This window comes from Scleropages formosus, chromosome 23 (genome assembly GCF_900964775.1).
Source record: "Scleropages formosus chromosome 23, fSclFor1.1, whole genome shotgun sequence".
In the NCBI taxonomy this organism is placed as follows: Eukaryota; Metazoa; Chordata; class Actinopteri; order Osteoglossiformes; family Osteoglossidae; genus Scleropages; species Scleropages formosus.
Genome location: NC_041828.1, coordinates 13,279,950 through 13,304,540, shown reverse-complemented (window position 1 = coordinate 13,304,540; position 24,591 = coordinate 13,279,950). Strand labels below are relative to the sequence as shown.

Below are 24,591 nucleotides of genomic sequence, written 5' to 3'. Positions count from 1 at the left end.
TCTAGATAAAGGGAACATGGCTAATGCTCTCAAAAAGGTATTGAAGGCAATGTTCAAGTGTAGGAACGGTTTTGCCTTTTGACAAAGGACAATTAAAGGTGGATGAGGTCAATGTTCATTTCTTTAAAATGTCTTCAGGCTTCCAGTGAAAATGAGGAACAGGAAGAGCAGTAATCTGCTCATAAATGTCTTATTGACACAAAGCTACCCTTTTACCGCCCACAAAAAAAAAAAAAAAAAAAAAAACACAGTAAACCATTAGGTTGAGTCAAAATAGGCCAAAGCCCTCGCTATTCAACTTTGCTCTTACGCTTGGGAAAACTCAATTACAGTAATATTAAATGGCAGCGCTGATGAGCTTGGCTATCCTCTCCCATTAATTATGATCGGCTTGAGCTGTCCTTTTTGTCATTTACTGTGGCAGTTCTGAAAATGCAAGCGGCTTGGAACGCATATGAGTTATGGGAGCTGCACCGTGATCCAGGCAGTGGAGAGTGATGGCTTTGCTTTGGTGTAGGGAGGCCCCGAAAACACACATCCATCAGTCAGTTTCCCTGCGCATCAGACAGTAGAGGCAACACGTGTGTTTGTGTCTTCTTCCGTGGGTCCTTCAACAGCCCCTGTGTTTGGAGCCCTGGGGCAACTGGGAAGTGATCCTGGTGACATCTGGCAGCAGACCAGCCTAAAACTGATCAGCTGTACTCTGGTGAAATGGTCACATTCTTGAGAGTCAGAGGCTTCTGCTGAGGAACTTGATCATCTTGCTGAGCTCAAGACCCAAGACCCTGACTGAAGGAACCGCTCAGCCACGTGCTCTGACTCTAGGGGGAGAAGAGAAGTCCTTGTCATAGCTGAATTACAGAGGCTCAGTGAGCTAAGCGAAACGCGCAGATGTTAACGTAACTGTTTTTAATGAAGATCACTGTGCTCGTGGCCATCTGACAAAATGAGAACCTGCAAGACTGGTTCGAGTAACTGATAAAGGTTAAAGGCTATATTAGCTCATTTATTATCTCATTCTGTCCATTGCTAAGGCGACAGACTTTAAAATTATTCAGCAGCATCACAGCTGAAGGCACCAGCTTGAGGTCGGTCGTTATGTAATCTGATGGCCTTTTTACGGGCATTTTGTGCGGAAATATGTTTTCTATTACTTCTGCAATGCAAATTAGAACAAATTTCTGACGAGCAGATCTAATGAGAATGCTTGGATTTTCACTGATCTGAAATGTAAACGTGCATGTCCTGTGAATATGACAGCTGGTTATGAAGTCACAAACATTGCAACTAACCAAACCTGAGTGCAGGCATGTTATCATGGCTATCACTAAAATGTATTATCTTTTGTGACAGGGCGTGCTCAGATATCTCATAGAATTCCTCTTACCTCTCCAGAAAGTTCAATGACAGCAATACCCTGTTTAAACCATATAGCTCTTGAGGCTTTTATAACAAGGAGAGCTTTTCAGACCAGCCCTCGGTTTCGCTCTGTGATTTCGGCACAGGAGTGTCCACATAAAATAGGCTTCACAAACGTTAACATTCATCTCCACACGCAAGGCCTTGTTTAGGCCAGAGAGTTACCAGAGAGCTGTCACACGGTGAAGAAATGTTGTCTGAAATGCAAACTGGTCCGGTGCTGTTTTGTACCAGGTTTAACGTAGTTACCGGGGTGTCTCCTCATATGTGACTGATATACAGTAGTGGCCATGTGAGCTTTGTTAAGAAAATGTGGACAGTGCAGTTGAGGCACTCAGTCCCTGGGGGATAGGCACGGGTCGTTTGTTATTTCCTTTGTGACCTTAACCCGACCTGTTAAACCCGTGTTATTGATATTCCATAAACTCTGCTTTTTTATTTCTTCCCCCTAATAAATCACCGAGAACCACCTCTTATTCAGCATTGTCACTGCCCTGTGGACAAGAGGATGGGAAGAACTTTGCTGTCTCCAGCATATCATTCTGCACCGGCGCTGTATCTAAACCAGGACTGCAATAATTTTCCCAGTCTTTCTGAAAGGACAAATATTAGCTTACCGTCACAGAAACAATGGCTGATGTGAGGAAAGGCAGGCATTATTTCTATTTTTATTCTTACACGTTTGATTAATAAGAAAATACATACACGTCTATTTGCATAGAGCGCTGCCAGCAGGTCAGTGCAGTAGACTTTTGTGATTGGTATCATGTAAGGGATTCTAATGAGAATGAAACATTATCTATTGACTCCTGATGACAAATTCACTTAGCTCAAGTGTCAGAAGAGTCTGAAGAGTTTCAGAAGACCTTATTAGATCTACAGCGAAGAGGGAATCTGCAGTGCTGCTGCTTAGCTAATAGCATCCAGAACAGTTATCTTGATGATAGTCAGGCACTTTGAGTACAGTAATGGAGAAACTTGGCATTGTAGATAAGCTGCCTTGAAATGTCCAGCAAAGTGGCAAAGGCAAACTGTACTTTGTACACTGCGCTATGTAGGAATATAGCTCTGTAGAATAAATATACAGTAATTAGCATTTTAAGGGCATAGCAATACTCTCTTGTTTACTCGCTCAATCTCACTCACTCTCTCACTGTACTTATCCTGGTCAGGGATGCAGCAGACCAGAGCCTATTCCAGAATCGCTGGGCATTAGGCAAGGAGGGCTAGGATGCCAAATCCATTGCAAGGTAGCCACACACACTCACTCATTTGCAAGTCGAAAAATGTTTACAGCTTTTTGAGTTGCACGTGAATGCTGCAATTATATATTAGTGAAGTGGGTGCAACAACTATGTTCCGTTGGTTAAGGTGACAAAAATAGATTTGAATAGATCAAAGCAAGTCATGTAGACGACGGTCACTGCAGGGCAGCTGAATCACGCGCCACCCCTCCAATGGGGGTCGAAAAGCCCTCTTGGGCAGCTCCGCAGACAGCGCAAGGCGTTGCTCTTGTTTCCCCCTCGCCTCCAGGAAGCTGGAGATGGGTCATCTGATTGCAAGATCAGAGATCAGCGCGTGGGATAGCATGACACATCCTCCTTTGTCCCCCAGGACATCGTGTACAGCGACCAGGCCCATCGAGGTCTTGGAGAAATTGACTCGTCTTGTAAGTTGCCTGCATTATTCACTGCCAAGTTCAATAGAGGCTGGGCGCCGGGTCTTAATAAGCTTAGGAAAGGAAAGGGCTGATATGTGTTTGTGATGGGAAGAGATTTAATAATTGCCCTGACAAGCCAATGTATTTAGTGTCTGTTTCCTTCACTCTCTGTCTCTCTGTCTATATGTGTATACGTGTTTCAGCTCTTCTGAGTCTATGGGTGTGTATGAGCATGACTGCAACAGAACTAAATACAATGAGGCAAACTGGACCCTTTCACTATTTGTGTGTCTGTTCATACAGTATATGAAGTGTTGCATAAATACAGTGTATGTTAACATTGATCCCTGGCTCTATGGATTTAAACATTTAATGTTATTTTTTAAAACCCTGAAAAATGTGCCTTCTATTTCCAATGTCATATTATACATTTCCCTACATTTGTACAACTTCACCTTCCATTCAAACATCGCCGCAAAAAGAGCCACAAATTTTTGTTTTAATTACCCTTAACTGTGAAACACTGATTAAAAAAGTAAAAAAAATAAGGTTTCCCATCTGGCTTTGCCTTAGCTGGAGGTGGCAATTAAAATCAATGCAAACTGCAGAGCGAGAGTCAACAGGGCAAGAAGGCAATTAGAGGGAAGGTGAGATTACATGAGAGGCACTCAGATACCTGGCAGAGTTTCACTGCTTCATAAAGATGTCTGACTTGGGCCTACTCAACAACAAAGGCGTGTTCTGCAGAAAAGAAGCACAAGGCAAGATGAATGCCTGCAAGCGTTCCCTTTTCAACACCATCCTTTATCTTTTCATTGAGTTACTGCAAACAAGTTTTCGGAATAACACAGCTGAAAAATCCGAGTTGACTGACTGCATTTTTTTCAAACCTTGTCTTAAATCATTGCGCTGTGCCGTCATACAATCATACCATCATACAGTGATGAATGAGAGAGAATGTGAGAACAGCACTGCTACTCGTATGCATTAGACACGACCTGAATAAGAGAGAATATTACAGGTGTGTGCGTATGCAAGTGACGGAGGGAAAGAGAGAGTAAGCATCTGGACAAAACTGAGATGAGTGACTTTTTCCTCTGCCATATCAGAATTGTAAAATGTTCATTTATTTCAGTGCACTTTTATATCAGTAAATCAGTCATTAGGCTATTGTGTATTATAATGATATTTTTGGGTCAGTGTAGGGCTTGAGCCCACTTTGGATTTTTACATGGATCTAGAGATCGCCGCTATCACCTGTTAATTGTTGTTTTTGATTTTGCTGCCTAGCTGACACCTCCATCCAAGTGTTTTATCCAGTTATACAGTTAGGTATCTTTACTGGAACAGTTCAAAGTAAACACCTGGACCAAGGGTACCACAGCTTCAGCAAAGTGTGGGACTTAAACCAGCATCCTCCTGGCTACACACCCATGTCCTAAAGTGCTGTGCTTCAGGCTGCCTACATTGTATCTGAATAAAATTTTTTGCAATTGTTTGATGACAGTCAGAACTGCCAGGTGTAGCTGATTCAGAATTCAGATGACAGTGAATGAGAAGAGCTGTGCAAGTAGCATCATGCAGCTAAATCTGGAGTTTTGCAGAACTGTCTCAAAGCATTTCGTATAAGGATTTTTAATGAAAGCTTTATTTTTGTGTTGTTTAGCTTTCATAACTGACATACATGTTCAAAAAACCACAGTCAGTGAGTGTCCAAGTTTAATAGGGCTTCTCTCAGATAAACCCAGGCCCAGGGAGCTCTTGTGCTTTTGGGACTTTCGATGGTTCTGAGAATAAAGTGCCACATCTGAGTTACTTAAAATAAAACTTTCTCATGCAAAAGACCCCCATTTGTTTGCAGATCCCGAACCCAGAGTAGTTCTTGCCTGTCAACAACAAACATTCACTGGGCTCGGAGCAGAACCCTTACGTTGCCAAAAGTTTTGGACTGTCGTTCAGAGTGAGGTGGACTGGAGGAAATTTGTACTCGGTGTTTCTGACACACATGGAAGAAGAGGACTAATAATTGCATTATATAGCTCTAAGCATCTTACTTTTTGAGATGCATTACGGTAACGTTTGAATAGGTGAAATTATTAGACTGAAAACACGATTAGCTACAGGTGCGACTGGCTATCACAGAGCCAATAATAACAGTCCGCACACCGGAGCCCCCAGCCCACCTCTCTGAAGTGCCCGCGGCACCTATGAGATTGCCCATTGATTTCTTTGGCTTTCAGCACTGAATCTGATTGCTTTGTCAGGCTACAATGGGGAGGGGGGGGACGACTGTGATATTTGACTATGATACCCGTGAACACTCGCATGCCCACCCTACTGTATCTATACCCCCTTTACAGATGTTCCCCATTGTCCGGAACCGATGAGTTCAAAGTTGTTCTAATTTCTTAAGAAGACTCTGTTAGATCATCTCCCGTTTTGTTGAGCGGAACAAGCCGCTCCAGCTATTTACAGATTTAAACACGGAAGAAATTCGGCTATAATCTCACGGGAAATTTGGGATTTAACAGTCAGAAGATAGTGGGAAGTTCCCCTTAAATTGATGCCGCTAATCCTTGTGTTGTTCCGTCCCCCGTTGATTTGAGCAACAACCGCACATTGTGCTGTAATGAAGCGTGGATTGTGTGGCATTACGCGCCACAGGAGGTTTTCCCAAGGCGGACATAGTGCACAGCCACGTCCAAAGTGCTGTGTCATAACAGGTCATAGTCGGCTATCATGCAGACAAAACACCTACGTGTGTTTGTTTTATGCTGTTCTTTCCCAGTTAAGGTATTGTCTTTGGCTTCAGTGAGACATGATTTGCGCAGCAAATGTAGCACAGGCTGCACTTCATCTGATCTTGGTAGGTTGTGTTGGGTTTTACTGAACTGGAAATAATCTGGTTCTGCGATTAAATCCAGGAGGGCGTGGTGGTGCAGCGGGCAGCATCTGGGCTGTTTGGGTGTCGGTTTTGACTGCAGTACAGGCCTTCACCATGTTCATGTGGGTTTCCATCAGGTTCTCTGGTTTCCACCCGTGTTTCAAAGACAAGCCATGACCCTTACTTGAGCAAGTAATTAAGTAACTTGAATGAGTTTAATCCAACTTCGAAAAAGCATGAACATTCTTTTCATGAAGTCTTAGTCTATGTTCAGTAACTGAACAGCAGGTGACATAGAGGTTAAAGCTGAAACCATGCACGCCAAGGACCCAGGTTCAGACCATCCCTCCTGCCATAGTACCCTTGACCAAGGTATTAGGATTACATTGTAAGTCACTTTGGGGAAATGCATCAGCTCAGTAAATACAAATATATTTATGTAGCCTGCTCCCTTTTACAGTTAAGTGAAATTTGCATATAGTGCTATATTTGCATTCAGTGGACCAGGTTAATTTAAACAATCCTTGACTGAAATGTGAATTTCATTAGGTTATTTCTGCATAACTCAAAGCTGAAAGCTGGTGGTCTCTGCCAAAGTACAAGGAAACGGTACAGATGCACACACGCCTGTCCGTGCTGTGTATGAGCGCATTGTCACCGCGGTGACCAGAGCAAGACATCCCGTGTGAGGAACGAGGTTTTTCCGCCTTCCGTGCAGACATGTGCAGGCACCCACTACATCTTCAAGCATCAAAAAGCATTTGTCTGCGCATCGGCAAATCACGCAAAAAATAAAACGACTAATAAATAAATAAAAACACCATTTCAAGCAGACGGCATGCTCAAGCTGTTTTACGTTTGTGGGGAATTTAGTCCGTGTGCTAAATTAAGCAAGCTGCAATGAAGCAATTTACATATGCCCTGCCAAAATTTTTTGTGAGAGTGATAATAGGCTTTCTAAAGGCAGATGGGACTATAGCGATTTGCATGATTGGATATGCGCTGCACTCACAGCCACTCTAAGGTTCACTCGCACATTTTGTCTTCTTTGCATCACAGATGAAGATCATTTAACTTTTTAATTAAACTTTTCTCCATGCAATAATGGATTACTGAATGTTGACAAATAAAAGCGAATTGGTTGTCTAACACCTTTTCCGTTTCATAATACACTGCTGCGATGCCTCAACAGAGATCCTGTCCGAAATGTGATCAAATCTTCTGTTTTCTTTACAATGTGCCTTTGGTTTAGCAAATGTCAGTTCACAAAAAAGGAGGTTTCTGTTGACAGTGATACATTGCTTAATATTTACAGAAATCTGAAATAAATCTAGGCTAAACCAATCCTAATTAAAAGTAAAGTATGTGAAATTGGAGGAGATAAGTGAAATAAAGTAGGTGTCGTATGTTCTTGTACGTTGAAAGACAACTGCCATAGATATGAGCATGAACATGCAAAGAGCATGCATTAATAAATGAACATCCAAAGACTAAGGTTTCGTGTTATTAGAGCACTAATGGATCCCATCGTTCACTGGTGCATTTCCACGCGAGTTGTTCCAAGCTCAGTGGCAGTTTGGTGAGAGTTTACAGCCATTTGGTGAATTAAACCCCAGAGCGAGTTGCCCGGATGTGAAAACCCCACGGCGAGTTGCTAACGTGCTGCAACACGCTCAGTTGCCCGACGCCCCATGCCAGCGCTGGCATTCTGTGATAGGCCTTTGCTGGGCTCACAGTCCTCCACCCTCCCTTGTTGTCATGGCACGAGATGCTAACAACCGTCACTAGAATCATAAGCAGGTTACAGTATGAGGGACTGTATGTTATCTTTATGCCTACTGTCATTTCACTATACACACATTTACAGCATAGACACTACATGCTTTAATATGTTATTTTTTTCTATGTATATGTATACACGCACACACACGCACCCATATACACAGTTTTTGTGTATCCATATAATCTTAGATATGCTGTTGGCTTATGAATATTTCCCTCACTGCTCATGAAAAACTCGCTTGTTTGAGACAATTGCTGCGTACAAGAAAAGTATAATTAATAGATTGCTTAAAGCAAAGAACTGCCCAGATCAAGGATTTCTTCAGTTTCTAGCTATGAGCCAATGCCTAGACTAACTGGTTGTTTTGTCTATATTTTTAGCTCTCCTTCGCTGCAACAACCCCAGTCCTGGCCGACAAGAAAAAGTACCCCAACTTCTTCCGAACAGTCCCTTCCGACAATGCCGTGAACCCAGCCGTGGTGAAGTTCCTCAATTTCTACAACTGGAGCCGGGTGGGGACTCTGACCCAGGATGTGCAGAGATTCTCTGAGGTAAGGCTGCTGGACACCCCGCCTTCTACCATGATGGCACCCCCTGTCATTCAGAAAAAAATCAAACAGAGGGTCCGTTCAGTTTGTCCATCCTAGGGCGGGATTTCGAAGCGAGGCTTCCGAGGCGCCCGATCAAGTCTGATTAGTTCCACCGCGGAAGAAGTGGTTTTAGTGTGGAGTGCTGCGCCCGATTAGCTGCCGGGTCTGGAGCTAACAAAGACTTAAATCTACCCATATAATGTCAAACATTCGTTTCTGACGCCAAGCCCTTCTTCGTCTGCTAATGCAAAGCTAATGAAATGGTGCAGCTCCGAACCTGTCTGTCTGCTCCATCGCAGGGTAGCCTGAGGAAGGAAATATGGATAACAAAGAAACATTAAAGTGGTCAAAGGACACCTTCTGAGCTCTGTTACAGTGAACTGCCAGACATTGCCTTTGGAAATACTGACATCTACGGTGGGATTGAAGTCTCCCCACATTGTCTGTTCCCTGGGTAGCCTTGGTGCATGGATAGTCCGCTGATGCAGTTGACACCTGGCTGCTCGGGGGCACTTCTCTTCTGCATAATGCTGGGAAACCTCTCAAACGTCTCAGGTGACAACCCTCCCCGAGTTGGCCTGCGCTCCCGTCTGGAAGTGTAAAACACTGATGCGTAGAAACACGCTTTGACATTAAAAATGAACACTTTGAAATTAGCCCTGAGCATCTCCCCAATATTCCCGGGTTCATTTTTTTAGGAAATTACGGTTGTCCATTTCCCAAGGCAGCGCAATCAACATTAGAAGCAAAACTCAAAATAATCATCACTGCTCTCGACACTATTACTATTATTCATCATAATAAGCAAAATTCAGGATTTTCAGGTTAATTGTTATCTGAAATATGTTTGGGTGCATAATTAGGGGTTTCTTCTCTTCCTCATTGCTGCTTTGGGAGGACCACCGAAGCACAGATATCATTTCGCAGCAAACGACCATAACGTTATTGGATTTACATAACTGCTCTTTCATGAGCGCCACACAGGAGCAAGAGAGATGGCGCGCACCATTGCCCAGACAGCTGTGTTCCACTGGCCCAGGTAATTGCCACACTCAGCGAATCACCCTGGAGAGGGACGTGATCCCAAAGACCCCCATTAGTCAAAACCCTGACAGCCCAGGGTGCCGCCATTGCAGGACTTGTGTTGCAGGAACAGCAAACCTGAAGTCGTCTTCTGTTTTTCAGCTCGGAAAAATCATATTCTGTTCATCCCCAAGGGATTGGGGCATTGGAGCCCCTATGTGGGACACTGCTTTTTCGGTTTGGGGGATGACAAAGATCTCTGCAGTGAACCCCGGACCGTGTGAAGACACGCTATTTAAGGATCACGCGCTTTGTGCAGTACTGAGTGTGAGTCTGAAGGTGTGTGAGAAGACACCCTTTTCTGGGGCATCCGCACTGGATGCGAATCATCACAACTATTTAGGTGGTGTGAACTGGTTTGGAGGCAAGTTTTAGCACAACGACTCCAAGGGCACACTCATGGGGCAGGCCAAAAACAGAATAAAAATTTTGCTTGTGTGACGCCTCACCTAGCGGGTGTTTGCAGGGTGGCAACTGAACACCAGCTGCCGCCAGATGGACTGTGTGCCTGTGCACTACGGAGCCACGGCCTGCTTCTCTTAGACATGGGCTCATCTGTATTCCTGTAGGTTCACACAAAGCTCTGGGAATATAAATGGGAATGAAGCGGCAGCTGTCAGCGGAGGAGGCAAACCGCTGGGTTGTCGATCCTAAAAAAAATCCGAGATTTGCTCCAAAAACACCATCTATGGGCTGAACCAGGCTTGGTGACATGTCAGTGACTCTCAAACATGGACACGTGATTAGTTCACGGAGCTTTCAGAGAAGGTTTATGAATGAATAATGGAACATTATTAGGCACTAGCGGTGGCGCAGTGGCGCAGTGGGTTGGACCACAGTCCTACTTTCCGGTGGGTCTGGGGTTCGAGTCCCGCTTGGGGTGCCTTGCGACGGACTGGCGTCCCGTCCTGGGTGTGTCCCCTCCCCCTCCGGCCTTACGCCCTGTGTTACCGGGTAGGCTCCGGTTCCCCGTGACCCCGTATGGGACAAGCGGTTCTGAAAATGTGTGTGTGTGTGTGTGTATTAGGCACTTATAGATGATTCCAGTTTGAAACCACGCAACCCCGCGAAACAAGGTCGCACTCGCTAGGTTGCAGCGCCGCACAAGCACTGTGTCTCATTGTTGCATCTTTGCATTGCATAGGTGTTTCTCACCTCCTTCGTGATTTTGATCCTTCCTTGTAGAAAATGAATTGTATAGGTGGGAATGCTGCTTTATGGCACCGAACACGTGACCGAGTTTTGCGGTATAGGGGGAAAGTATTCTTAGAAGTAAGAAGTAAGAGGCGCACTCTTGCCGTGCTAATGGCTGCCTCCGGTGAGCCCATTATGTAGATGCAGCTCCTCTTTGAGCAGGTGACAGCTGAAGCCCGAGCCGGCAGAGCCGACGGGGGGGTGTTTCTCAGACGTGCCTCATCTCGCTCCCGCACGTCTCGGTGAGGCGCACACGGACGAGGGAGGGGCGGATTGCGTCAACGGAGCCCATCGGAGGCCCGTGCATCTTCTCGCCGCAAGCTGTGCTTCCGCCTGGAACCTGTCCGTGTAGCAGCACAGCTGTTTGTCACAGGATTACATCATCTTGATCAGATAATTCGGGGGTAATTATTCTTAATGCTAATTCAGCCAAAATCAGGGCAATTGCTCAGAAAGGCTTTAAGTACCAGTCAGATGTTGGCTTGTGCATTTTTTTTTCTACAGAATCCTTTTTGGAATTTTTACTGTGCCGCGGTGCCTCACTGTGCCTGAGCTGGGCCTCCTGGCACGGGTTCGAATGCTGTTCGGGGTGGGCGGAGTTTGCGCAGTATCCCCGTGTTCACAGCTCACAAACATGCGCGAAAGAAGGCGATGGAAAACCTCTTCTGTACCCTCCCTTTACAACAAAATCATGTGAGCGGCTGCTGTGAGTCAAATGCAGCTCGACAGCACTACCCTGCCCGTGCTGCTGTCATTTAGCCCTTGTTCATGCACGCGTTTATATATGAATACATATCCCAAATTACGTACCAGTGCATAAATTCTCATCCATCTTTCACATCACTGTTTGAAGGGTGAACCATGTGTCACATAGTTCTGATACAGAAGTCGGAGCGCATGCTGGCGCCGATTGCTGCTTTCTTAAAGTGTGGTATTAACGCTCAGCAGAGACCGAGATCATCTGTGGCGCCGCGCTAACCGCGCACATCCAGAAGGCTGATCGTGGTGTTCACCCCCCTCCGATGCCCCCGGCACCCTGAGCTGCGTTCTGTTTCCCCGCAGGGATGTGTGCGCTTGTCAAACATACGCTGTGGATCTTGGTCAGGCTCACGCCTTCTCTCTAGCAGTGCACTTTGCAAACAAGGGCTCTGTTGGAAGTGTGGGCTTCTCTTCGCCCCTGGGGGGCGGAGGGCGTGGGGCGTGCTGCAGCAGGCCGGTGCCAGGACGGGCAGAACTGCTCCAGAGGCTGGAGGTGGGGAAACGGGAGAAGCTCAGAAGAAGCTCTTAGTTGGGTTTAGCTTCTAAATGTCATTCCAAGCCTGCAACATTTCTTCATTGAGACCAGTGCGGTATTATTGAGTACTGGGTTCTGCTAACTGTATTTTTAGGAGAAATATTTCTTGCAGGTAGGATTTTACACTGTTACTGTGCTCACCTTCATGAGTGACCTACAAGAGTTATGTATATAACAGGTCCATTTTGATGTAAATATAATAGGAGGGTTGAGAAGAATGTGACTTATCGTTGCGTTTTTCAATTTCGAACATCGCCACTGTTTCTGTCACTAACAGCTTTAAAAACTTCCTTCTGAGTACAAATTAACTTTTCAGTCACGTAAAAAGCCATGCACTTTGCTGGATTTCTATAAATATTCTGCGCGACAGGCATAAAAACCGTTTGGTGAGAGTATCCCCCTGATATCAGGCCATCTGAGAAGTAGTAGGGTTCAGGGATGGCTTAGTTACCCTTCTTTATCTACTTCAGTCTCGCTGGACGAAAGCGTCAGCTAAATAAAGGATTATAATGAGGGCACTACTGCTCGTTATTTACAGCGTTGATTTTTCTACTGTGTGTAATGACATTGTGTTATTTTTCCGACTATTGTCTATCACTGAGTGGATTAAGGACCCCCCAAGATGCACCACCTTATACATTCAACTGAAACCCTATTTTTTGTTCAGGATTAGAGGCATGCCGAGCCCCGATGAATCCGATGTGGCCATGGGCCATGCGGAATTCCTACAGCGCCTCTTTTTGTCTGACTGTATGCAGTGTTCGGCCACCTGTCTGCCTGGGTGCCAGTGCTCCGGGGTCTGTGTCGTTTCAACACAGGGGACAGAAACCTCTTCAGAGACGTGAAGGACAGTCAGATTTAATTGGATTTTCATCACTTACTGACCTGCAAACCTGAAAAAAAAGTGTTTTGAGTGAAATCGAAGGTGAATGAAGGGTCATTTCAAGGCACCGCCCCATATTCGATGAAAAGACAAAGTCCACATGACAAATAAAATGTTAAATTGTAAATAAAAAAAAAAAAAAACACATTACAAGGAATAACTTTATTCAAACTAAATCAATACAGCAAAATTAATTCCCGAATGTACAATTTATAGGACTATAACGTCATAATGTCCTGTTTGTGCTCTAAAACACTAAATGAGTATATCATTACTCATCACTTACATATGTTTTTCATATCAGTGAATATACAATGATGATATAGTGTCTTAATAAAGCACTGTAATTGGACTCATTTACTACCAGACTACCGTAATACAGTTATGTTTCTTTAATCTGTACATGAATTTTGTGCAATAGACCATGCTATAAGCAAACATTAGATTTTACTATGCAGATTAAAGATTCAATAACCAATTTTATATTCAACGTTACACATTTATGGAAGAATGTGTCATCATTTTACAAGCCTGTGCCCTGCTTTGACCACAAAGACGAATGTAGATTAATAAATAAATTGATTTAAATAGTTCCGCAGTACGTATTTGATTTGTGTGTTTGTAGTCGGACTGTTTACGTTTACGAAGATTAATTAAAATCTATTATTAATGCTCCGGCTTAAATTCATTTGGGTAAAATGTTCAGCTTGTGCCATCGTGCGTAATTCCTGATAATGTACTGCATGGCTGCAGTCTGTCTTTTTAGAGCGCACCACACAAATAAGCCACTACATCACATCTGTTGAAATGGCAGAAAACCAGTCTAGTGCAAACATTTACGGTTCGGGTTAGCTCGGGAGTAGCGCTGACGTCAGGCTGCAAACCCAGCCTGTGCTTTACCGTCCCCTACGCAGCGTTGGCAAACGGGCGATCCATCCTTGTGTTTATACCAACAGATCCCTGAGAAAAGCAGGATGTCTCTATAGTCAAACTCAGAATAAAGAGGTTATCTTCCCCTCTTTGTGATTATGTTTCAGTAAGAAGCAAAATTAACATAAATCATTGCCTCCCTGGCTTCCTGCACAATGCTTCACTTCAGCGCTTCTCTCACGGCATTTGTGTACGTCACTCGTGTGGGGACAATAGGAGCTTTTTTCCTCCACCCGGGACGTAGTTTTATGGAGCCTTTGTGCGATGCCTAATCCTGATGTAAAAATCTGCCTATAAATAGAACTGTATTGCAGTAATGTTCTTTCAGGGCTGCAATAAACTCAATACTTTTAGCTTAGCAGAACTGAACCTGTCATCCGATCCTCAGTTCCTGCAGGTCAGCCCAAACAGACGATGTGCACGTGGATTATTGTTTTTTCCCCTCCTCTCTGTCCATTATTTACTGCAGTGGGATGGTGGGGAAGCCCGCTCCAGACTTGGAAGGGTATCGGCCGTCCTTGTCTTTCACCGCAGCCATGCCTGTCGGGAGATCACTGGAGAGGCGGGAGGACGTGGCGGAGGGATTTGATCAAGGCCAAAGGCGGAGGGATTACCCAAACAAACAAGCATGTCTGCTAAAAGGCACTTTACAGCTGGCTGGGTAGCCATCAAAGCGCACTGTCCTATTTGCTTGTTACACGCAGACCATTTTACTGTACACCACATTCCCTTGTCCAGCCAGGTGTGCTCATCGTCTCTGAAGAGCAAAACTAGGTTCTATTGATCTAGTGAAGCGTGTCGAAGGCCATGGGCCACACAGCCCCACAAAGCACAGTGTTTAGTCTGCCGCAGAGCAGCGCCGTGAGGTTGGACTTTACAGTCTGGGAGATGTTCAGAGAAAGGCCCACCAAAAGTTCCAAATGCAGCAATGGCACATCATGTCGCTTCCAGCTTTTTGGCGCCATCTTCCACAGGTTATAACTACGATCGCACCTCTCTGCCAATGGCGGCCTTCCAGTCAGTGCTGTCCTGACAAAGATGAGCCAAGTCATGATGTTCTGTCCTCCAGAACCTTGCATGATGCCCACACTAAAGCTGACAACAGAGTGGTGGGTACAAGGTGTCAAAATGCCATGGAGATGTGCGCCAACGCTCCACTAACACAGAGATGCATCCTAGCTGATGTGGGCGGAGCTTGACAGCGAACTCATGCAGCACCGCTCCCTGATGTATTCGCACATGATGCTGTATCACTTGAGAATCTGTTTTCTTGCACTTTTGTCTGGGTCTGTACATGTGTATGTGTTTAACTTTTAAGTTTTTGATATTTTTTTCCCTCTCCAGCCCGGGTATTTTAATTAGCTTATTTTATTCAGTTATTTTAACTTGTTATCTTAGCAGTGATCCCATGAGGGTGAACCGTGGAGACCTTTTTCATTAGTTTTATCTGTTTTCACTTTATTTATTCCCTTCCTCTCAATGCTGCAGTGAGTTCTGAAGACAGCGGAGGTAGCTACTCGGCAGTGGAGGATATCAGCAGGGCTTTGAATTGCAGCTGCTGCTAGATGTACCTGATGGAGGATGAAGCAGCTTTTGTGACTAACTTTGAGTGCTGCAAACATCCTCTCACTCTCCATTTCCACTGCCTGGTTATTATTCGCGGGAAGAAAATCAGTCTCCTGAGAGAAGTAAACACAGTGCATGTTAGTAATGCTGCATGAGGAGAGTTACTCAGCAATGTGGTTGGAGATGACCCTGAGGATGCTGGCAAAGAAAGTCCGACAGCAGAGCCCGACCGAGAAGCTTTTCAATGGACATCTGGTGTTGAAGACCCCTGCCTTCTTCCCTCTAAATCATGCGTCACATGGCCTTGTGTCTTAAGGCCCCCTCTCTCCTCATGTTCCTTCAACTGCTGATCCTGTCTCCCATCTTCCACTAGAGAATCCCACCAATGAAATCATACCTACTAGGGACTCAGTAATCATCTGAGACATGTACTAAAACAGCAGAACAGTTGAAACAAGGGGTGTGTCTTGGAAACAGGACATGGAATTTCCTTCGGTTGTGCAGAAGTACAACAATGCAAGGACTATTTAGTGATTGACGACATGCTTATGAAGTCATGCAGTCTACTGTTGTGTCACTTGTGGTCTCTTGATGACTGGCTTAAGTGATGCAGATCAAAAAGCATTGTATTCATTCAAGTCTGGTATTTTCTATGTTGTTGCGCTGAAAACGCCATTTATTCACTACAAAGTGATTTAGATAATATGTGTATTTCAGCGTGATCATTCCAAGTTGCCATCTTGTGGAGTTAATATGGAAAATTCAATATCAATGCCACTTTGGTAAGAAGCCTCTATGAAGAGTAAAAGTGCCTCATTCAGAGCATCTTAGGCTTTACTAATAAAATCTAAGATCACTTAAATCCAAAACTGTTACCGTTCATGATCAAGTTAACTTGTTTTTAACTGGGGCTGATGATGGTATCTCTCCTACAGAAGCACTCCTCCATTAACTTTTGAAACGATTCACTTCAATTTGACTCTATTCAATTTATTTTTATACACTGCCCTGCTCAGCAACATTGCCTTCAAGTGCTTAAGGCAAGATCAAGTGCCAAAAGTGATTTTATAAAAAAAGATCCGCAGCAATTAAGAACTCTGTAAAATTGTTACGTGCAATTTTTTAAGTCTAAAATTTCATTTCTGCACCATTACTGGATCTTCACCCAAATGTGAGGATTTTGCAACATTTTTCAGAGAAAGAAATCCATGCTATCAGAATGAACCTACCACTGTCTCATGCTAATGTGGCCTTAGATCTTCCCACCTAAACCATCGTGTAAAAGTGCCACGAGCCGCTTTGATCTCATAGACGCACAGCTGGTGTGCAAAACCAACTCGCAAGTGGAAAACTCTACCTGCCCATTGCATCCTGTCTGTGCTGCATTTTGAAAAGATATTTTCTTTTTTGTCTAATTTTGTCTTACCCATCATTAAATCGAATACACAAAAACATTTTTGGAGAGAAGTATTAGATCAAACTCTTGCCTGCTCCCAACAGTCAATTACATAGAAGGCATGTAAAAGACCACTAATCTTTGTGCTGCTGCATGCACTGTTTTCTAGAAACCAACCACCACACCCCGTGTACCTCTTTTGTCTTTGCTGCTCAGCAAACTTTCTTGACCATAGGTGCAAATCCTCCAGTGGGCTCTAAGTGCAAGTACATTAAAGTAAACTAACCATTCGCCAAAACACACAACCACAGTTTAATATTGCTTACTACTGAATTGCTGAAAGTAGATAGATAGATAGATAGATAGATGAACTGCAAAGGCAACAATCTACATTTGTAAAAAGTTGGTGTTTTCAAAACTGCATTAAAAACATTCTCTGCCAGTCTGCACCACTTCGCAGTTCTTGACTCCTGTTTATGATGTTACTCAAGGTTCACTTAACGGAGCAGAATATAAATACATTATATATTTCATCACATCCATCATCGGAGGGTTTTGGCTTTGGCTTAAAATCCTTTAATCCGCCTGAGCTCTCTTACTGTTCAGTGTTCTGTTACTGCCCTCAAAACTGTCCCAGGTTAAATGTGCTCGCTCTGCAAGCCCAGCCCATATACATCCAAATTTTAAGAATTATTACTTTGCTGGAATATCTGCAGACTAAATAAAATGTGTGCCTGTCCTTCAGAATAACTTCCTCACCCGTCCCCCCCCCGAAATGACAGGGTTATTGTGCTTTACCATGTTAGATGAAGAGAACAGTGAGTTATTCCCACTTGGGACTGAACAAACAGGAATCCCCATGAGCCGGTCCCCCAGGTGCCGGTGACATGTGGTGAGCAGTCTGCACCAGGTTTGACACATCGCCATTCAGACATGTGGCGTAGCATCCGAGATGAACCTCGCACCACCGTGCATCGTTGGAATGTGCAAAAAGCGGGAAATCTGACACGGATGGCTCATGGATGCACGTGCTCATGGGAGTTGTGAGCTGCTTAGCCAATGCGAGATGAGGCCTCCCTTGCCTTTTGCTCAATGCATTTGTGGCAGCATCCCCTGACTGAGTCATTGCTCAAAATCTTCATTCTGCCAGAGGTTCACATAACAGGAAGCATTAGTTATTTAATATCTCACAACAACCTTTTTTGCCTACTTCTTCTGCCTTCAGAGACTCAGTGATGCTTTGAGATGTCTTCTGCATTAACCCAACTTGGAGCGCCTGTTGAATGCCCCTTTTTTCGTTTCCTTTGTCGATAGAGTCAAAATAAGCAGTGATGTGGCCACAGCAGGTGTGCCGGCTGTAGCAATGGCACATGTAGGAGACCCAGCTGCAGCACACTTTCACCACCACAGCCAAAGCTCGACGGGAATCCACAAGTAATTTTGTGTCTTGAAAGGGCAATTTATTCTAAATGCATTAATTGACAATTACAAATGTTTTCACTGGGCGACTGAGTGCAAATTAGCAGAGACTGTACTTAATGTCCGATTCTCAACAGGGAATCCAGGCACACTGGAAACATTTCCACAGACATGCCGTGTTTACGCCATTCTGGATTCAGGGGCAGAGTGGTCTTTAGGCGAAATTGAAACATTAATCAGTCCAAAGGTTATCTCTGTGACGTTGTTCTAGATTAGTCCTTCCTCTTGCTCGGCCCATTATCAGTCAGGCCCTCTCCTTCTTCCTGACAGGTGCGGAATGATCTGACCAACGAGCTGGAGAAGGCGGACATCCAGATTGCAGACACCGAGAGCTTTTCCAACGACCCCTGCGTCAATGTGAAGAAGCTGAAGGTGGGTGACGTTGCACCATGGTAATAAAGGGAAAACTTCTGTCAGACCAACACCTCTTGGGACCTGAGCTTTCCTCTCATTCACAGCTCTTACAGTTCCCCTCTTAACAGAGACTCGCTACTCTTATGTCACCATAGAATTACCTCAGTGTACATTCTAGCTAGGTAGCAAGGTGGCACAGCTCCTGGACTATGGTTTCAGATCTGGGTTCAAATACAGCCCAGTCTGTGCAGATTTGCATGTTCTCTGTGTGCTTGTGTGGGTTTCTTCCCATAGTCCAAAGATATGTACAGAAGAATGCAGTGATAAACCACTTCCACACCTTTCATTACCATGAATACCACACGAGTGGTTGCCATTAGTCAACTTTGCCCCAACCAAACTTATGGTGACCTTACTCTCTATCTCCTGAATGCAAAGCTTTACATTGCTAACAATGAGTGAGTGTGTGGGTGTGTGGCTACCCTGCAATGGAATAGTAGCCTAGTGGCTGATGATTCCAGTTTGGGCTCCGGACCACTGAAACAAGGATAAGCGATTAATGTAAATGATTGAGCGAGGGTCACAATTCGACTATGAAACAAATCCTATAACCCAAGGGTATGCATACTATACTAAGAATTTATCAACCATATTTTGTTTCCAAAATAGTTTTTCTTAAATTTCTTTACATCTACTTGAGTTTAGAGCCTTTATGTCCCATCTCACTGACCACTATGGAACCCCTTCATAAGCGCGTTCCCCTTAGATGTCACACATCCAGATTTGAGTTTCTGCAGAAGCAGCAATGCCATACTGCTGTCCTCATGGGTCAATCTCCACCCATAACACTTGCACCCAGAGCTGTCTGTGAACCCGTCTCTGTGGTGGTTTCCCCACTACTGGTGAGCCTTGGGGGGCTGCTCCTCCTTCACACCACCACTGCTGTTTTCCCGCTCGGCATGAAGATGCAAATGATTCGAGCTCTCGGTGCTCTAGAGAAGGTGTTGCTTGCGTTCTGCGATGAGCGAGCCTCCCTTGTGAGAGCGTCCACACGTCAGCCTAATGTGATAAGCGTTGTCACACGTTATTTGGTTTGTTGACAGTCGGTCTGAGCTAGGAGCGTTTGTTTTCCCCTAAATAGACTTTAAACATTTATGTTGTTCTGCCCTGTACTGGATTTCAAGCAGCCAGAGTGTTGCTGTCTGAGGAGCTGAGACGGCAACTTTGAGCTGTTAATCTCTGAGGTTACTGCTCTTTGGAGTAGACAAGAAGACGTTGGGCTATCGAACAGTGAACTTTGTTTTCATACACATAATTGCAATTAGTTTAATTTGTGTAAACACTCTGTAATGAGGTCCTGTGATGGTCTTGTGTGCTTCCCAGAACGTGCCTTGCTTTATTCTTAATCATATAATGCTATCTTGAGCTGATCAATGAAGCCAAATAAAGCTGTAAAAGGAAATTGGACGTTACGGTCAGGGCTTACAATGTTTAATATGCAAATAGCACGCCTGAGCACAAATTGCAATAAGTTACAAAGGAGCCTGGGAGTCCGAGTCATTTTGATGGAAGAGATGAACTCATCCCTTATTGTAATGGGTTTAAGGGTCTTCGTGGTGCCAGAGGTCTGGCCAGTGCTTCTAGCTCATCTTTGGCTTTGGCGGCCATGTGTCAGAGGGTTGTTGGGTAAATGCCTTGGAGGCATGTCACTCCTCGCTGTGAACATTGCAAATAGATAATGCTTCCAGCTGAATAGCAGTTCATACAAGTCAATTCAATTTTTTTCAAGGAGATATTGCTGTAGTATAATTGAAAGATAAGACAACTGATTCCAAGCCAGTACAAATCAGCAATGGGAACAGAACCTCTGTGGCAGACGCTGAAGACAGCTGCTGTTTTACAGTAGGGAGGACATTGTTTATTTTAAATTCAAAATGCCATTTATTAATATAGATGATGTCATATACAGCATCTTGAAAACATTAGACTTAACCCTCTGTAGAATAACATAGAACAATGACTGTCTGGTTTTAACCCTTTTTTTGCTTCTGCTTCAGGTTTGATGTGTACATTTAAATTTGTAATTAAATATATCACAAAAATGGGGGGTGCAGTGGCGCAGTGGGTTGGACCACAGTCCTGCTCTCCAGTGGGTCTGGGGTTCGAGTCCTGCTTGGGGTGCCTTGCGGCGGACTGGCGTCCCGTCCTGGGTGTGTCCCCTTCCCCCTCCGGCCTTACGCCCTGTGTTGCCGGGTAGGCTCCGGTTCCCTGTGACCCCGTCTGGGACAAGCGGTTCTGAAAATGTGTGTGTGTGTGTGTGTATATCACAAAAATTTGATTCAAACTGAGGTTCAACCTTTCATGTTCTCTTTGGTATGAAGCTGGACACATAACCTCATGGGACTCATGAAAGACCTGTAGGCCCCAAGCTGTCAAGCTGCCACAGGAGCCCAAGTACTTCTCCAGGGGGCGAGATGCCAGGCCTTAACAGAGCCCTCTGGGAAGAACACAGCTCTGGCAGTCCAGCTGGCCTCTGGCCGCAATGAGATGCCACTGCTGGATTGGGATGAGGGGCTTTTTTGAGAGCGCTCTGTGGGAATGTGGGAAAGCTGCAATAGCCACACAACAAGTCTGTCCTGTTGCTCATGGAAGAAGAGAAGGTGGCTCGCATTACTTCCATATGACCTCTAGCCCTTTTTCATTATTGATAAATGGGAAAAATATCACAGGATGACAAGTTTAAAAAGGTATACCCATGGATTGGTTATACATCCCAACAGATTTCATTTACTAATCAAGGCTGATTTTGGAACTATGGCTTTTCTGTGTCTCATGAATTCCGAAATTGCTGACATGAAGTATAACAGTTGTATTTCATTTAGTGGCACCTGGGATATTTGGCCAGTTTGATCTTTTGAAACACAGTTAAAGATGGAAGACCAGTGCTGATCAGTATGCAGTAGTGCATTGTTTCCTCCAGTAAACAGTATATAATTTTCAGTACCTGTCACGAAAAATACATTGCTTAACAGTAATCACCCAAGTTCAGTTCCTCCATACATATTGTAAAATATTAAAATTATTGGCTCAGTTATGGTCAAATTATATTCTGCTACAAATTCCCAGGCAGTCAGTCAAAGATTGCTATAACTGCAATGGTATGCTGATTTTTAAGGATAAACTCATTTTATTTGTTTGTTTCATGTCCTATAAAGTGATTTACTGTAATACAGATGTAACACAGATGCAGTAGTGTCAGTTTTGCTTTAACAAAAAGTATAAATAAATAAAATTCCATTTAAATATTTGCCCAGGAAAGCCATGCATTTCATATTTGGCAGAGCCCAATGTAACATATTATATCAAGAGCTATCAATTAATTTTCGCTGTGGCAAGACCTGATGGAGAGCTCATTGAAAATATGATGCTTTTATGACGGGTAAATCATTGCCTGATTCCATCAGTCCATGCCTTCTCGCATCAGTGGCCCTCGCTCTTTAGGCCTTCAGAAACAATTCTCAGCACTGACATTTACCGTGGCCGCTCTTACGGATAGACAATTATGTAGTTTAATGCTGTCAGCCCTGCTGAGCCGCCCTTCACTCACCTTGGGATGCAGCGGGCCGGTGTTCTGCTTGCTGCTGGGATGACAAGGGATGTTAACCTAACATTTTTTTTCTTTCCGGCACAGGACAACGACGTGAGAATCATTATCGGCCAGTTTGATGAAAACCTGGCCTCCAAAGTGTTCTGCTGCGTAAGTAGTGACATCGGGCTTGCAACACTGTTGTCGGCATGACTTATCTCTGTCCTCCTGAGACTCGCCCCACTAGAGGAACCACTGCTGCTGATACTGTTGATGCAGGCATTCCCATGTGAGAGTGCGCAAGGAGGGAAGACGTCATGTCACGCCTTGAATGTGTGTTCGGCTAACGTGTTCATTTGTAAATCGATGGCATTGAGTGCCTTCCCCTCAGCACTGGTACAGATTTAACCTGAGAGTGTTTGAGCAAGATACAGCACCCCCATGGTGATTCACATGGTCTTACTGCAGGCGGAGACTAGTTGTGTTTCAGATCAACGTGGAGATGGGGTGGAGGCAGATGAATCCTTGGAAGCGACACCCATGCTTAGACCTCACTTACACATTTGCCCCTCGTGACCCATGGTCTCGGATGCAGCAAACCCGAACGCTGTTGTGATTTTCACTGCTGGCACGGCCCTCTGATTCTTTTAAAATGGTGCTATTTTTACGTTTCCTGGGTTACATAATAATTCCCCAATCGGTGCATATGGATCATGATCATTTTAATATTACCAGCCGCCAGCATTAAAGGCAACCATTGTAGTTTTAAGAAGGTTCCCCAGTTCACAGCCTGCTTCAGAGAAAGTCAGACAATATCACAATTTTAATTAAAAGCCCAATGTTGAAAATTTGAAATGTACAGTGGGTGTCAAGGAGTGCACAGCCTTTGTGTCTGGGCACGAAATGGTACATTGACCAGATTCCAAGGTGAAGTAAAGAGCCCTTGTTAATTCACTGGCAGCTCTGTCCTTTCCTGGGAAGGCAGATCATTCTTCTGGAATGGACTTTTTTTCTGAATTGCACTGTCGAGGCAATGTTCTACAGTTTAGTAGATTCAAATCAGCCATGTCTCAAGGTCTGATTTCTATCGTAGTGCTCCATCCTGACACATGCTTGAACTCTATGACATAACTCCTGCCGTAATGTATCTGCATGTACTCCATGTGCTTCCATGGCATGTTTACCAATTTGTCTGCAGGTGTAAAGTATGGTAAAAATTTGCATGATAAGGAAACATCCGCTGGGATGGACTGGCTTCCTGTCCAAGGTGTACACTCCTTGGCCTCACAGTCTGTACTTCCGTTATATAGACTGGACTGTTGCCGCACTGTCATGGACTTGTGTTTAATGATAATGAGTGAGAAAAATTCCCAGGAAGACGAGATTTTTTTTTGATGTCCCATTGCCAGGCGTACAATTTGAACATGTTTGGAAGTAAGTACCAGTGGATCATCCCTGGGTGGTACCAGGGCAACTGGTGGGAGCAGGCCAACTCGACCAACTGCACCACCAAGAAGTTACTGACGGCTATGGAGGGCTACATCAGCGTGGACTTTGAGCCCCTGAGTGCCAAGCAGGTCAAGGGCATTTCTGGAAGGGTAGGCCAAAACTCTATGCTGTCTCAAAGCTTCACTTTTCCCCGGCAGTCAGAGTGGTGCTTTAACAGTGGGCTAGAAAACCAGTGAACTGCCTCTGAATTCCAGCCCCGGTGTCGGCAGTCCACAGAGCCTCCTTCGAACCAACCTCTTCGCCCCCTGTGTTCAGACTCCACAGGAGTATGAGAAGGAGTACAACATGCAGCGGATGCAGAAAGGAGTGGAGTCCAGCAAATTCCATGGCTTTGCTTATGATGGCATCTGGGTCATAGCGAAGACTCTGACACGGGTCATGGAGAGGCTGAGGGAGAAAGAGCGGCACAACATGTACCACAACTTCACAGTCGACGACAAGGAGGTGGGAAAAATGGTCCTGGATGTCATGAATGAGACCAACTTTTTCGGAGTAACGGTGAGTAAATTCATGAATAACAGCAAACGTGGTGTAAATAGCATTACATAATAATATGTTCTTTTTGTGTTAAAAAAAAAATTGTGAAATTGTGGTCTTGCCATGTAATGGGCAGTGGGATTTAAATTTTGCTTCTCCTGTGGTTTCTGCTCAACTTTTGCATTAAACATGTCCAAAGTTTGACATTTCAGAGTTGCTTTTGTCTAGTGCAGTCTGGATATAATAGACCAATATATGACCGATCAGTCCCCAGAGAAGCAACACAACACAGCGACATCCTCTCCCGTTTTTACCATCGATTATGTCTTGTTTCATATTTTTAAGTCACTTCAACAGTGTCTGGCAGAAGATGCACTTCATTAAGACTGTAATTATAGACAATGAATGAAAAAGAACAGTCACCTAGGGCAGTGTGAATCTGTGGCTTTATTTATAGATTCCAGAGGCAGGACTAAAGGTCTTGAAACATCACTGTGTGAAGAG

At 44.4% G+C, this 24,591-nt stretch overlaps 1 protein-coding gene across 1 annotated transcript in view; it reads left to right on the top strand.

Annotated features, from left to right (window-relative positions):
- Positions 1 to 24,591, top strand: part of gabbr2 (gamma-aminobutyric acid (GABA) B receptor, 2) — a 161,349-nt gene that overhangs the window by 77,749 nt on the left and 59,009 nt on the right. The window contains exons 3-7 of the mRNA XM_018731961.2: positions 8,127 to 8,297; positions 18,432 to 18,533; positions 22,207 to 22,272; positions 23,511 to 23,699; positions 23,866 to 24,108. Coding sequence (XP_018587477.1) covers positions 8,127 to 8,297; positions 18,432 to 18,533; positions 22,207 to 22,272; positions 23,511 to 23,699; positions 23,866 to 24,108 — 771 coding nt within the window. The remainder of the gene's footprint in view (positions 1 to 8,126; positions 8,298 to 18,431; positions 18,534 to 22,206; positions 22,273 to 23,510; positions 23,700 to 23,865; positions 24,109 to 24,591) is intronic.